The sequence below is a fragment of the Astatotilapia calliptera genome, chromosome 5, assembly GCF_964374335.1.
Source record: "Astatotilapia calliptera chromosome 5, fAstCal68.1, whole genome shotgun sequence".
In the NCBI taxonomy this organism is placed as follows: domain Eukaryota; kingdom Metazoa; phylum Chordata; class Actinopteri; order Cichliformes; family Cichlidae; genus Astatotilapia; species Astatotilapia calliptera.
Window position 1 is genome coordinate 28,693,673 of NC_137426.1, and position 16,730 is coordinate 28,710,402.

General features: G+C 40.0%; 1 protein-coding gene across 1 annotated transcript in view; it reads right to left on the bottom strand.

Moving 5' to 3' along the window:
• Positions 1-10,246, bottom strand: part of suclg2 (succinate-CoA ligase GDP-forming subunit beta) — a 102,603-nt gene extending 92,357 nt beyond the window's left edge. Inside the window, exon 1 of the mRNA XM_026168671.2 lies at positions 10,096-10,246. Coding sequence (XP_026024456.1) covers positions 10,096-10,179 — 84 coding nt within the window. The 5' untranslated portion in view covers positions 10,180-10,246. The remainder of the gene's footprint in view (positions 1-10,095) is intronic.
• Between the last annotated feature and the right edge of the window lie 6,484 nt (positions 10,247-16,730).

The following is a 16,730-nucleotide window of genomic DNA, read 5'->3' on the forward strand; positions in this document are numbered from 1 at the left end:
CAAAGTATAATTTTGTTAGGTACATCTCTTCAACTGCTCATTAACACAAATTAGCTTATCACATGGAACCAATTCATTGCATTTAGGCATCTAGACATGGTCAAGAACCTGCTTTGGTTCAGTCTGAACATCAGTATAAGGAAAAAGCTGATTTAAGTGACTATGAATGTGCCACAGTTGTTGGTGCTAGACAGGCTGGTGTAACTATTTCAGAATCTGCTGATCTACTGGGGTATTTCCCCACAACCATCACTAGTGTTTACAGAGGTCTGAATGGCCTCTTGATGCCCGAGATCACAGGAGATCGAATCCTTCAAGCTGATAGGACGGCTCAAATAACCACTTGTTACAACTGTGGTGTGCAGAAGAGCATCTCTGAATGCTCAACACATCAAACTTGAAGCATAGGGCTATAAAAGCAGAAGACCACACACACCAAGTGCGAGCTAAAAACATCAAACTGAGGTACAGTTCACATAGGACCGTGTGAACTGTACTTGGTTTGTACAGCCGATCTGAGTATTGCTGCTGGATTGATGCCGCGAAGACAGTGGTGAGTCCAAAAAGGAGTCCAAACCCAGTACTAACAGGGTGTAACTAACAAAGTGTCAAGTGATGCATAAAGAAAATCATCTGATAAATCAATTTCACTATTTCCCCCCCAAAAAACTCTAGTTTCCAGCTATCCTATTATAACATTTATTCAAACAAGCTCAGCAGCTTTCCAAAAATATTACCTTTGTAACAGTTATATTAAAACCATTCTTAAAAACAGACAAACAAAGCGATAATAAAACTCAGTACTTTATGGAAACTGTTATATAGAAATGTGAGCAATATGAGAACCTAATGGTATCTATTGTTACACTAGTGATGAAATGACTTTGTGAAGAAGCTGCACTGAAGCAGGAGACGTACTTTAACAGGAGCCACTGTCAGTCATCACCTTTCAAAACTCAATAAAAATAAATAAAAACAAATAACCTTACATTATCTCACTGAATTATTTACTTAGTAAGTTTATACATTATATATACACAGATAAATCTCTTACATACACTGTGAAGAGCTACATTAAGGCAGTAAACAGCTGCACTGAGTCAGAAATGCACCTTGAACAAGACACCATCCCACTTACAAAAAGCCTATCATCAATCAAAAGCCCTGATGGCAGGACAAAGTGAGTTCCATTACAGGAAGTTTTCAATAAGTCAACCCTGGATTGATCCTTACTAGTTTCTATGCAAAAATAAAGAAAGGCTATTGACAACATTTGAGAGACTAAGGCAATTTTAAGCAGGCATATTCATGAGGACACTGCAAATCTGTATCGATGCAACCTGCGTGACACTCCTTTCAGAGCTCTAAAGTTTGCAACAGTCCAATCAGGACGTGTCAAAGGGACTTTTGAAATATTTAAGCATTATGAAAGACCTCATTGTTGTTCTTTTAATGACTGCTTAGAATTCCTAACTTGCCAAATTCTGAAATGGCCTGCTGTGTTTATTTTATTCTCCATTTTCAGAAAAAAGCAGACATTTTTTATTAGAGATGCATCAATCAATCCATGATTTAAATCAACCGATTTCCAGCATTCTCAGTAGAGACCAATGACCAGCCAAACAGCCTCCCAGATGTTTGATTACAAGCTGATCTATAGTTGTGCGCACATTTAAATCCACAAGCTAACATGTCTTCACCATGGAAACTCTTCACTGTGAGGACATAAATTCAAGTACAGATGGACGAGTCTGAAAAACATTTATAAAGACAAACGTAGTCCAATGCTTAACTCCTCTGCATCACCTGAACGTGGACATTTTAAAGAAGCTAACAAAGGAAAAGTAGCTAACGCTAAACTCAATCTAAACCTCAGAAGTCAGCAGCCTCAGCATGAGCAAAGGACCAAAGCAGGTATGAGGAAAATTATGGAGAGAGATTTATAGAGTTAAAGAGAAAACGGGGTCGATATTTTACCTCTGAAAAAATGATGTAAGAAACTGACATTGGTTTTGTTATATAAATCTGTTGCACCTGATTTAGTCTTGTAAAGTCAAATACGTCAGGTGAAGATGAATGTACAGCAGCTCACTTTCAGTTAAGTATTTATGCCGGTTTCTAATATCGGAGCACTTTATTTTCAGATGAGTAAGTGAGAAAAGATCCTTAAACTTATAGTAGTTTGGGAAAAGTTGTGAAGTTTAATAATGTCATACAATTATTAAAATGGAGTTATGCAAAAGTTAATTTTTGTTTGTATATGCTGTCAGTTGCAGCAAACTGCCATAGGTGCACTGCTACACCTAGAATCTATTACAGTGAAAACAAAGAATTATGTTTTTATTTCCAGCAGGAAGAAAGCTCTGTAGCTGGAAACGTGAATCTGCTGGTCCCCCTCCTTATTACATGAAAGAATGTCTGCAATGAACTGCCAAAATATCTAGTGGATTTTAACTACACATATACTATGTTTTACCTTCACCTCCTGACTTTTCATATAAAGCACCATTATGAGATTTACATTTGACAGCTATTGAATTCACGCTCCCTTAAGGATGAGCTGTGATATCTCAGGGGAGCCACTGATAAGTTGGACATTTATGAACATATAAATCACCATTACCAATGTGCCAATCACCCCCAGCTGTACTTTGATATTCTGAAATAATTAACAGATGTTAGCATACTAATGTGCTTGAATAAGAAGACAGAAAAACATAACTGGATGCTGCTATGGTAAAACCATAATTGCCAACAGGCCAATGTAAATGAAAGACAGGAGTCTAACACCAGCATGTCCTGTACATCAAACACAAAGCAAACAGCAGATCTACTTCTCCCACACTGTCACCATGATTCATGGGGAAAAGAAAGACAGACACAATGACATTCAGAGCTGTAATTATTTTAAAGATCCAATTAAAGATAGGACAAAGGACACTTTGTATCCATTAGTTTTCCCAATAGGTAGCACTAAACTTCCATCCCTGATGACATCTGGAACTCAACATTTAAAGAATAATGAGCGTCAAAACAATAGTCTGTGCCTTTAAAATCATTATTATTATTAATTCAAGTGCTGAAGAACATCTTCATCCAGCTCCCCAGATATGTATTGAGCCCAGTCCTGGATTAACTTTTTAAAAATATCGACTGAAGAAAAGACCTTGAACTAAGCTTAATACATGTCTGGGAAACAGGTCCTCAAAGCAAGACCAGCGGTTTTATGGCACATAAAACATATTCTGAAGTTTTCCTAGTTTGTAAGGCTGTCAAACACTAGAAAATGAAAGGTCAGCATCAATAAAATAAAGATAAATACATTCCTCAGTGCCAAGTCCACGTGCAAGCTCTGTAAAAAGAACAACAGATTGTTTTATCAAACAGCATCTGTATGAATGCACTGCTGCCACATGCTCAAACCTAAGCACATATAATGCACAGCCAGAAAAAAAAGGGGAGCTCTGATGAAAATCTAATAACATTTTTCTCATCAAAAAACATTTCTTTGGTTTTAGCTACACCAGGTCACAGTCATTAGGGACTGGGCAACAATATTCCAGAACATTTACAATTAGTCTTCAGCACATTTAACAACGAAACCTGTTCAGATTGTATTAGTGGGCACATTGACAAGCAGACTAGCAATAAATTTCAGTTGCGTTTCAAAGACGTGCGGAATATATTGTCTTTAAAGATGCTAAACTTAAAATGGGTGAATCTCCAATTCAGGTCTTACCGGGGTTTTTCAATTATGGAAGCCCATTTCCGCCACTAAAACAAACAAACAAACAAACAAACAAACAAACAAAAAAGTATCCATAACTCAAAATTTCGACTTAGTTCTGCCAATCAGTAATCTACGTGAATGAGGTCACTTTCTTGTTACCCGGAAGCATATGGCACAGAGTAACATGCACTCAAAACTTGATCGCAACAAATTGGCGCTTTCGCGAGTACGTTTGCTGATAGTAACGCCATGTGATTCAGCTAATAACACAAGGATTTCATCATTTTTGAAGCCACGCTGAAAATACTCAGCAATCTGTGCATTCATGACTGGATGTAATACTGGTAGCTTAGCTGTAGCATTTGTACCCGAGGGCTTCAGCTTCCGGGTAACAAGGAAATGACGTCATTTCCAGGATCCATAACTCGAAATTTCGAGTTATGGATCCTTTTTTTTTTTTAGTGGTGGAAACGGGCTTCCATATTCAACTGTTGACTCATTTTTTTTGGTTTTGTCTTCTAAATAGAAACTAATCAGTGTTTTTTGTTTGTTTATTTTTTACAAATCCCATGCTACAGTTTCAGAGTGATAACTTTCTTTTTCTTTAAGGAAGATTAGTAGAATAGAATAGAAAGTAAAATAAATGCCCAATTTGCATATATGCCTGGGGGAATAACGAAATACCAATATATTCTATTCTACTTTACATAGAATATAAGAAATAAGCATATTGATATCAGATATGGTTTGTATATCTGTTAAACCTAGTTTCAGGCTTATCTAGACACTTTACAGACAATATCACTAACTTGAGGACTGGAGCGGCATGCACTTCAAGCAGCTGCAGCTTATCACACACTCAGTGAAAAGTGGCACCTACTTCTCACAACAAGAGCTGACAAGGCCAGATTTTTAAATGAGGTTTGGTTGGCACACCGCTCTCCCCACTCATGCCCTCCCATGCACATCTTTTTTGTTATTGTTGTTATTGTTGTACAGAAACAATTACTTTTCAGGACAACAGTATGTTTCAATACCGATGCATTAAACCGTATACAAGGACATTTTTCTTTAATGTATCACAATAGAGTTAAGCATTTTTGAGCAATTTTGGCAACACACTGACATGTTATTATTGGCTGTTAAGTCCCATTTTTTCTGCACAAAAATGAGTCCTTACTCTCACCTATTACAAACCAATGCACTTGTTCCAAACTGCGAATCACAGTCACCGAATATCACATATTATTAAGTGGTATTCCCAGATGTCTGGTGAGGTTAAAATCCTCATTATTTGTCATGGCCAGTCCCTAACCCTTTGAAATGACACTGCCTAATTAGTTAAGACAAATGACTGCAGACTTAATTAACCAGAATGCTCCTTAAGGGGCATTATCAAATGTTTAAGAAATTAACAGATTGCCAGTTCATCAATTCTATGTAATTGATTTGTTCCCATTCAGGTTATGAACTCATCTCTTTTCCCCATCCATTCAGCTAACCATCCAAGGAAAAATTAAAAGGGGAAATTTATAGTGTCCATTCGCACTCGCACATGCTGAATCACATTGAGCAGTCCTCTGTGTGACTATCAGAGTCACTGCTATACTGATCGCACAGTGTTACTCTGTTAATGAGGTGGCACTTGGCTACTTCGTTGCAACTCATAAATACAAACTGTCTTGCGATAAGACAAGCGCTGCGTAGTAAGCTGTGCTAGAGGTGACATAAAATAAGAGAGATGGACGACGCGAAGAAGCTGTGTTCACAAACATGCCAGTATGAATCACAGCCATGCTTTCCATTTAAAGCAGCACGAGTATGCCTCATGAAGCTTTAGTGGACTAATTCAAAGAGCCTTATCTGCTCTAATTAATATAGTGCTTGAGTGTTCGTGGCACAAGTGCCTCTCTCTACCCCTCAACTGTGGCAGTGCCTCTATAGATTTGGATGAAAGCATGAATAGGTTATTTAGTTTATCAAAAAAATAAATAAATAAATAAATAAATGAATAAATAAAATTGCAGGTTACATAACCCCCTTTAAAAAGTTATGCATGTTAAAGCGTTTCAAATGATTGGCCTATTCATTCTGTTGTAGCTACCAGAGAAAGGCACTTTATACTATAGAACTTTACTTTTTCTGAATTTACCTTTCTGATCACATGGACAAAACAAATAAATAAAAAAAGTGATAAATTAAATTTGGGTCTGGTTATTGCACAAAAGATGCGCTGTTGCTCTTATTACTGCTAGCAGCCACTTGTAGCTTTTTTTTTTTTGCCCTTGCCTTTTAAAAAGGTCACGCTCAGACCATTTTAGTAAGGAGAGAGAAATGACATCTGCCTGTTACAGAGCCGGGGATAGAACAGCGGAGCAGAGATAGAGACGGAAGCAGTAGAGCATGGCTCCAGGATTTAGATCAGTGAGATTTGCATCATTGGCAGGTCTTTAGGCAGGGCAGGTCTAATCTCCTGCAGACAGGCTTAAGAAAGGAAAACCTGACTGTTGTGTCTCTACAGATAGGGATTTCAGTAATTAGCATAGTTAATATGAGGAGGGAGTCAGATTCAAAGGTGTCAGGTCTAAAGGGAAGATAATGCAGTAAATAAGGAGAAGTTAATACAAGGATGCGCAACTGTGGCAAAGTTCAGTCCCATATATCTGTGAACTTTGCCACAGGCACAAACCTTCAGTCACAGCTCATGAATTGCAAAAGCCTTCCCCTTGTGCTTTAACAGCCACGCACTGCTTTTAGCTGATGGCTTAATTATCTTGTTCATCAATAAGTTCAGATTAATATGCCGTCACCACTTTAAAAATGATCATGGCATGCATGCCAAGGTTAAGCAGGCGAGATGGTCGATATCTAGGCAAAACTGTGCAAAGAGTACTACAGCGTACTTATTACAAGTGGCAGCAGCCATTGTGCTCTGTAACACAGTCTCTTCACTCACGCAGTGCTAGTGGAATCACCGCCTTTATGGCACAGAGAGATCAGCCAGCCAGACCCAGTCAGAATTTTCAATGAATCGGATCCGTATGACTTGCACAAAGGGTAGTTCCAGGAAAACTCAATCTTTGAAGGTCTCATTTCACAGATGATAGAGAAGCTGAACATGATCTTCAATATACTGCACTTTTAATGAATTACGCCTGTCAGCCATCACTGACATTGTTTTCTCAAGTAATTTTCAGCATTACTCCCACTTCTCCCTCATTATCTACACAGGCACAACAGCATAAGTTAAGCTGATAGGAGCGCATTTACTCATTGCAGAGGCTGGCAACATTTCCTAATGACTGCAGCCGCTCTAAATTATTGAAAAAGCCTAAGCACCTCACCAGCTACAGAAATGGCTATTAACCTTGGCGAACGATATTCAAATCCAGTTAGAGCCAACTTCGTCCTCCAGTATCCCTTGCGGGGAGGAAATGTAAATGTGTTCTTGCTGAGACAGATGGGGGAGCCTCCCGTCGTTTGAAGTTCCAGCAAAAGAAGCCGTTGCAAGCAGAGGGCTCTCCACCCTGTTCTGTAAAATATTCAGGACTGAGTCTCATTGAGACACCTTTCTTCCCAGTGTACCCCTTCAAACCACGCTGGGCTTCAACACAGTTGGGGTATTACCAAGCACGCTCGCCACACAAAAAATAAAAACTTAGCAAAGGTTTACAAATTCATCCCTGTGCAGCGACAGTGAAAAACAACCCGAGGATTATCTCGGTGTGCAGACAAGAATTCAGGAGATTTGATTTATGAGAGAGAGAGAGAGTGTGAGAGAAAAAAAAATAACATCTCACTCCTCCTTTAAGGAGTATCTTGGAGCCTAACCATCTGAATATTGCAATGTCCTGTGCATTGTTGGTGACAAATCATTGCAAATTGAATTCCACAGCTTAGCTGACATACTGTCAAAGCTGATTTGATTCTATTGTAGCGATACCTGACTGTTAATCTGTTCAGGCCCTGATACTGTGCTACACACCAGAGAAAATCCCCGATCATTACTCTTATCACCTGGCCCGAACGAGAGAAAGAGAGAGACAGAAGCGAAAGAAGTGAAAGAAGCAGAAGACGAGCAGGTAAAGAGCCAGTAAACATGAGATAAAAACTTTTGTTAGAGTTTACTTTTTAAAGGAACAGTTCAGGCCAGGTCTCAGGCCTCCACTGACATATCTAAATTTTACCTTATGCAGATAGGCTGGTTATTGATGCAGGTTCCTCAATTTCAGAGATATTTCATATAGTTGGTGCTGTAAGTGCTAAAAAAGAAATACACTTCTTTTTCCACCCCCGGCTAGCAAGATAGCCAGTTGGAAAAACAGGAGTTGGAAAGGCCAGATTTTAACCGCCAAATGACCTTTCAAAATAAGAGCGAAGTTGTCGTCCACTAGCAAACTGACAGTTCCTTTCTTAGATGGATGAAAAATATATTTTTTTAAATAAATAAAAAACACTTATATTTGATATATAATAATAGCAGATTTAGTAATCCTATAGAACATTTTTTCTAATGCTGGAGGAAAAAAATTATAATAATTGCAGCCTTTACAGGGGGTCCCATTCCCTGCTCTAAGGAATGTGTTGGTGGAAAATGAGAAAAGAAATAATGGAAATGTTTCATGCAATTTGTTGCCTTGGTTGGGACATTGTTTTTATTTAGGTAATAACATTAACCAAAGGTTTTCAATCATGAAAAAAAACAACACAGACACAGACACATGGCTAAATAGAAGGCACAGTGTGAAGAGCACATTATCAAAGCAGCATCCAATCCAAGATGTTCCGGCAAGGTAAGCTGTAGGTTGCCCACATTTTGGAAGGACTAAGAAAGTAATGCAGCTATGTGCAATAGCCACATGAAGAAAAGGGGGGGGGGGGGGGGGGGGGGGAGGCATGACGCACAGATATATGCAGGTTTATAATCGGAGTAAAGTGTGGGCCATTACTTGGCCTCTCTATACTTTAGTAATGGTTGCAGAGAAGCAAGCAACTAGTTTAACACAAGACATATCAAAAACACAAAAAGAAAACCTCCATGCGTTTCTGACAATACTTTGTAATAAGTCATAATATTAAAGCTGAAAAGCAATAATAATGAATTCTGATACTGAGACGTAGCATGTAATTATGTCTAATAGTTTTAGTATTAGGAGCTTACCAAGCTAATCTGGACAAATTTGGATAAAAGAAGAAGTTCAATTTACATATTTTCTTTTCTATCAGCATAAAGCACAATTATTTTTCAGTCAATCACCTTTCCTCCAGGTACAACACCTATATAAAAAAATACTCTACCACACTGCACATGAAATCTGTTTGATGATAAGTTACCATCCATTTGAATCCATCTGGGAGTAAATATGAAAGGTAAACACAGCATGAGATGTCCCTGCTTTGTCCACCCACTATGGTGATTTGTACTAATGTTCCAAATACCTATGCAAGCACCTCAACCTGAAAGACCAGTTCTCAGATACCGACTGCGCAGAAAAGCATCAAACTGACAGTACAGCATATCATGCTAATTTATTCATCTGTTCGTCCTGGAGCTTTGAAATTTATTATGAAAGCACAACTCTGTGTGACTGGGTTTGTTTGTTAGTCAATACAGTGCAGGGGTGTGGGGATTTATGTCTTGCAGCTCTGGCAGCATGTTTAAGACTCTTTGCAATTACCAGACCAAATGCTTTGTTTGCTAAATGAGAAACTGTGCAACTGTAAGCATTTGCCACTGTGTACTTAGACAACTCTAATCAGGCGAATTCTGCTGGCTGCTGTTGCCAGCTCACACGCACATGCTGGAAGCTCAAAGTGCAAGGGTTAACCTTTTTTACTCGGGTCTTATCTGAAATGGGGCCAGGCTGGAGGTTTTGTTCACTATGACTTTTGCTCATCAGAGGTCACACAGCCCACTGTAGAAGTGCTGAACCTAAGCATGCAAAATAACTTACTGACGAGAAGACCCTTGCAGTTCAATTATACGCAATAAAGAAAAATTAAAAATATCTTAAACGCACAAACTTACAGACTCACAGTTATAGTGACAGACAGTGTACACGAGTAACATTCACATGCAGGAGCGCATTAGAAAAGCTTTACTCAAACAAGCTCTTGCCGAATAACTATCATTTGTAGAGCAGCGCGTATATTTAACAGCCTCCATGATTAGAGCTACTGCAGGACTTGAAGACGGCATTGTTACGTCACCTGTGAACTGTCACACTGTTCAACTTTGATCTGTCAAACCTCTGTCCGCTCACACATGCTAACTTGCTAACCCTAGCCGTGAGACGCTGTCAGCGACGAAGCCACCCAGCCCGAGCAGCAGACCGTAACATCAGCAAGAGAAGCTGTGACGCTACCTTCGCTTTATCAAGAAGTATGTGCTTTGAAGTAGCTATCCTCAGTCCTTTCGCTACAGCCTGGGATGCCATGGAAGCCGCCATGTTGACACGCAAGTCCAACGGGAGATGACGCTGAAAGCCTATGAGCGATCATAGGTCAAGAATCAGAGGTGGGCGGTGCTTCTAAAAGACGCATGCACACGGTGGAGGCAGGTGTGCACGTTTAGCAGGCATGGACATTGTTGGCGCTTAGTCTAAACTACAGGGACAGAGGTGAGAACAGAGTAGATTAAAAATCTAACGATCTAGCAATTTCTCTTTGTCTAAAATCAAATCCTTCAAGGCGCTTTATATTGTAAAGTTAGGAGTATTACTAGTCCTAACTTGTGACTTCTCTATTCTCTATTACCCAACAATCAGATGACCCTCTATGAGCAAGCACTTGGTGACAGTGGGAAGGAAAAACTCGCTTCTAACAGGAAGAAATGTCCAGCCTGGTATGTGTCCCTCAGTGGACACTGCGCAAGATGGGCATCGCTGTTTTGAGCAATCTAGATCTTACTGAGGTCTTAATGGGGTCATCTAAGCATTAGACCAAATACTGTAACTGAGCAATATGTGGGGTAAAACCAAAGATTGTAAAACTTGTTGTTATTAAGTTTTAATGTTCATTTTCTCCCTTACACGTTACATAAGTAGTACATGTTAGCGTGTGCAGTGTTACAACTGCCACACAGGACCCTGAGTTTCTGTCCTCAGAATATCTCTGGGAATTTGTGGTTTTTAACCAACTGAAGAAGAGTTTAGATTCTATTATTAAACTCATGTTACACATGCAGGTTTTTTCTTTTTTTCCTTTTTTCTACTGTAATAAGCTTTGAATCTTAGGCTACGTTCACACTGCAGGTCTTAATGCTCAGTTCCGATTTTTTGATCAAATCCGATTTTCTTGTCTGCTTGTTCACACTACAAATAAAATGTGACAGCAAATGCGCTCTAGTGTGAACCCTCAAAGCAAAAGAAGACGTCACACACAACGCGCTCTGTTTAGACCCTTAATATAAAGACTTGTTTCGGACTTTACGTTTCCCAATTTTGCTTTAAGTTATTTTGTTATTTACATATGGCCTTAATAATTATCCTTATTGCTGTTTTAGAGAGGAGCGGTGCTCCAAAGGATATTTGCAGATTTCTGTCAGAATCTGCAGATTATACAGTACAAATAAAATGTTCACATTTCTTCAAAGTTGTTTTCCCAACAGTTTCAACATCTACACTGGATGGCCAGGAAGCGTTCACAGTGTCTTCTCGGGCGCTGATAATTGGCGTCTGTCTTGTGTCAGTGACGTAAAAGACGGATTTAATGCGACATGACCGTTCACACAGCAGTTGCTTTCTGAAACATCAGCTATGTATCGGATTCAGTACCACATACGAAAGTGACCCAGATCGGATTTGAAAATATCGGATTTGTGCCGTTCACACTGTCATAGCATGATCGCACATGGGTCGCATTGGGTCAAAAAAGTCAGATTTGATGCGCTTTTGATCTGTTCCAATTTAACACTTTTATGTGGTAAATTAGATATGATTTAAAATAGTTATGTTACTAATGTGTGATGAACAATCACAACTGAAAATCATAATAAATCATATTATTAAAAACAGCAATATGAGTTAATTTTCCACTAATGTTAAGAATCAAAGGACATAAGAAAAGGGCACAAACAAACTAAACATTTTTACTGCATATATGTATAACTTGGATTTATAATGTGCTGACTCACATAGTGCATACAGTCTTTGTTTTGCGTTTGGGGTTGATTGCTTGGATGGATGGGGAGGATGTGTGTGTGTATTAGTTTCAGTCTCATTGCTGGAAATGCATCCATTCGTTTTCTTAACTGGGGATCAACTCCACAATTAATGTAACATGCTTGGCTTTGCACTGTGGGAGGAAAACCCACACAAGCAGACTGGACATGAATTGCAGGAAGAATTTGTACAGGTTCATCTATAAGCACTCATGGACATAATTTGTTTATCCAGTGGGTGGGGAAGGTTGCAGAGTAAGTTTCAAGTTTTTTGGGGGGCCTTAATAGAAATAATATTATTTGCTGCTTATTAATGTGTCTGCAAACAGCATGTACAAGCAGTACTTGAAACTCAAGGTTAATGAGTTCTGGCAGTATTGCAAAAAAAAAAAAAAGAAAAGCTGCTGCTGGTGTAAAATATGATGGATTCATACGGCGTGCACAGATTTTGGTGGGAGGAAATATGTCTTTTATGTTATAATTATTATTTTAATTTGAGAAAACTGACCCTTTATGTTGCCTTTGCAGCTATTAAGCTATACAAAATAATTTGACAGTAGTATCGAATTGAATATTTAAATCGCCCATTTTAATCATTCAATTTCCATGTGGTGAGCAGACACTAAAAGGCCCGTCATGGATGTTGAATGCGGAGCTGCTCCGGCTCCATCCACAGTGTGACCTTGTGAGCAGGACAAACAATCACTGCACTCAGCTGAAAGGTATTGGTAGGGAGTCGAGCGAGAGAGAGCGTGGGATGTGTGAGCTGATCTTGTCTGAATAGCTAAATAGCCCACTCACATAGTTCTCCAGAGCCCTCATTACACGCCGCATCTTGAAAGGGCAGAGAGGGCAAACCGATCATAAAGAGCAGTGATTATGACAGGAGGAGAGAGAGAGAGGGAGAGTTGGATGAGATACTCACTTAGAAACCATCAGTGTCAGCAGGCTAGAGAGGACATGACGGAGGGGAGGAGATGATGATGAACAGCTACAACCAAAGGATCTTTTTTTTTCTTTTTCTGGAGACCTTTTATGGTCAATAAGTAAGTTGAAATGATAAACCCCTGAAAAACTTTGAAAGAAGAAAAATTTGCAAATGTGAGCCACTTTGATGTCAACGGGGAGAGAATTTGCCTCATGTTTATTTGATTTTTTTTTTTTTTTTTTGCTCTTAACCTCCCCCCCAGCTTGTGGGTGAGAGCTTTTTGGAAGTCAGTGATCCATATTTCACACATTGAAAATATTCTGTGGTTGCCAGCTTTAAAAAAAAAAAAAAAAAAACCTTAGCACAGTAACTGCACAAATGAAGTGAAAATTGCTGCACCAGCATAATATCTGGGTGTGTCAACAAATCCTACCGAATGTATAAAAAGTCCACCCAGTGTCTTTGTGTCAGTGAAGAGTGGCGTGTGTAACTTAAGTATTAAAAAAAACAAAATCACTGAGAGTGGGAGCCCAGCAGAATGACTAAAAGATGATTCGCGTGAGCGTTTTAAAGCATTTTGTTTCTTTTTCTCTCTCTCTCACCAGGGACATTTTCTTCTCTCCAAGGAACTGATATTCAAACAGGACTGTCAGAATATCAATGGCCCTAACTAATACAATTCAGCTTTTTTTTTAAATTTGAGATGTTGTCCTGTCGCTCAGAACAAAACCTGTGTTTTTGTCTGCACTCGGAGCAATCATGTCATTTTAATCCCAGAATACAAAGCAGCTATTGTTGCTTTGTATTCTTTTCAAAACTACCTAAACTTTCTAACACAAATTGAATTTGTTTTCAATGGGCAGTTCACAAAGTACAACGATATCTACATATATGAATACACAACTAGAAGTACGTGCTGATTTTCAAGTCAGTGATACTTTTTAAATGCACCAGAAAAGCAGGGTATTTGCTGTTTGTGCCTCCTTTCTTTGACTAAAACAAAAGTTAATTAAAAAAAAAACATTTTAATCACACATAAAATTCTTAAAATGTTTCACTAGGATTCAGGTGAATCGTGAGGTAGGATGTGTGTTGCACTGTTACCTCACCTTCGGTGTGGAGCTTGCATGTTCTCCCCCCTGTCTGTGTGGGTTCTCTCTGAGTAATCTAGCTTTCTCCCACAGTCCAAAGACATGCAATTAGTGGCTTTAGGATAACTAGTCACTCTAAATTAACACTAAGTTTTAGCTCTGTGAAAGATTAGCAACCTGCCCACCGTGTACCTCATCTTTTTCCCTTCCACTTACTCTGATTTGGATAAATGGAAGAAAATGGCTGAATGTTTTATAGCACAAAACAGTGTGACTAAAGCAGCTTGTGTTCATTTCAGATACATAACACATCTACCCACAACAAAGCCAGCCCCACCCCCCACTCCAGCCCAGCCTCACATCTACTTCACAGCTGATCAGGTGAGAAATCAGCTTAAGAGGACGAAGGCAAGGAAGGCAGCAGGTCCGGATGGAATCTGCTCCAGACTGCTCAGGGACTGTGCAGACCAGCTCTGTCAGGTGGCCCTGTACATCTTCAACCTGAGCCTGAGCCTGGAGAGGGTTCCTGAACTGTGGAAGACTTCCTGTGTGGTTCCGGTGCCAGAAATTGCACACCCCAGGGAGCCCAACCACTTCAGGCCTGTTGCCTTGACTTCTCATCTGATGAAGACCATCCTGCACCACCTTCGGCCACTGGTGGGCTCAGTGATGGACCCCCTGCAGTTCGCCTACCATTCTGGAATGGGGGTGGATGACGCTGTCATCTACCTGTTACACTGATCCCTCTCTCACCTAGAGCAGGCGGGGAGCACTGTGAGGATCATGTTTTTTGACTTCTCCAGTGCTTTCAACACCATCCAACCTGCACTACTGAGAGGAAAGCTGGAGGGAGCCGGAGTAGGCAAACAGCTGACTGCATGGACCATCGACTACCTTACCAACAGACCACAGTATATGAGGCTCCATGACTGTGTGTCCGAGGTGGTAATCTGCAGCACGGGGGCACCACAGGGCACGGTTCTCTCACCTTTCCTCTTCAGCCTTTACACTTCAGACTTCTGTTATAATTCGGACGATTGTCATCTACAGAAGTTCTCAGATGATACAGCCATCATTGGATGCGTATCAGACGGGAATGATCAGGAATACAGGGGGGTCGTCAGTGACTTTGTTGGCTGTTGTGAGACCAACGTACTCCAAATCAACGCTGGCAAGACAAAGGAGATGATCATAGACTCCAGGAGGAAGTCACCCCCTACAACATCGGTGAACATCCAAGGGAAAGACATTGAGATAGTGGACTCTTATAAGTACCTGGGTGTTCACCTCAACAATAAACTGCACTGGACTACAAATACAGACATCCTGTATAAGAAGTCGACTCCACCTGCTGAGGAGACTGAGGTCCTTCGGAGTCTGCAGGACTCTGTTAACCCTTTAAGACCTATAGAACCAAGTCCGCCAGAGTATATTTTATAAATTTATATGTTGTAGTGCCATTTTTGGGAGCATTTCAATAATAATAATAATAATAATAATAATGGATACTTTATTGATCCCCATGGGGAAATTACTTGTTTTTCTCTGCATTTGACCCATTCACTCAGTGAAGCAGTGGGCAGCCCACTAAGCAGGCGCCCGGGGAGCAGTGTGTAGGGACGGTACCTTGCTCAGGGGTACCTCAGGGTAGCCGTTAAGTGGATTCGAACCGCCGACCTTCCGATCATGGGGTGACCACTTTACCTACTGAGCTATCCCTGCCCTTAAGATGATATACATCAATACAACGATTATAGCCCACATTTTAATAATATGCATGCATTAAGTGCATAGTAATTACATAACTTGCAAAAAAGTGCAATAAACTACAAAAAAATTGAAAATCCTTTTTGTTTTTTTAACATATATTTCTAGTTAGAGAAATTTAAGAGGCTTATCCCTCAAAACTGTAAATACAAAAAAGTTGCACAAAATAGTTTCCCACCACAGGAAATTTATTTTAAGTGTCTTCATAGTTTTATTTTTGAAACCTGAGGACGCCTTGGACAGAACCAAATGGAGAAACCTTTGCCGAAGAGCGGACCCTGCACCAGCGGGTGGTGAGTGGTACAATAGCTATATCAAGCTATATAGTTTATTGTACTTATTTGTATTTTTGTATTTCCTTCTGATATCTGTACCTGAGCTGAGGTGACGCAACAATTTCCCCGTTGTGGGATCAATAAAGTCTTATCTTATCTTATCTTATAACATATGTGATCTTGTCTTATCGTTCTTTTTTTCCCCCACCCTTTTTTTTCTCCCGGGAGCAACATGAGTAAGTGTGCAGGCAGGGCAACTAATTTGTGGTTTCACTCAATTATCCATTGTCAGTTTCCACTCAATAACTTGACAGCCATGAAAATACCAGGGATGAAAACTCACAGTTCCCAACAGGTTGTGCGGTTAGCCCTGATGCTTCTGTCACCAAAATAGCAGAGGGGTGGTTGGCTAACAACCTGCAGTGATCAGGCGAGGAGCTGACACACTGAGCATGCCCAGAGTCTGGACCACACTGTCAGTCTCTGCTCCTCTGCCATCTTTTTCTTTTTAATTCGTGTCTCCGGTGCCTCTCTCTTTTTCTCTGTTTGCACTGACCGTGCTACTTTAAGTCGTTTCTTGCCCTTGTTGTTCTTCCAGTGTCTCTTTGTTTCGGCTTTCTCTGCCCCTTCTTCTCTGTGTGTCTCTGCTTATCTCTGAGCTGTCTGTTAACCACACTTCCCGCATGTGAGCTCAAAAGAGAATTCTCCACAGTGATCCTGACTATACCTCTTCAAACGTCAATGAGGCCGTTTCAGCAACACTTTGCCCCTCTCATTA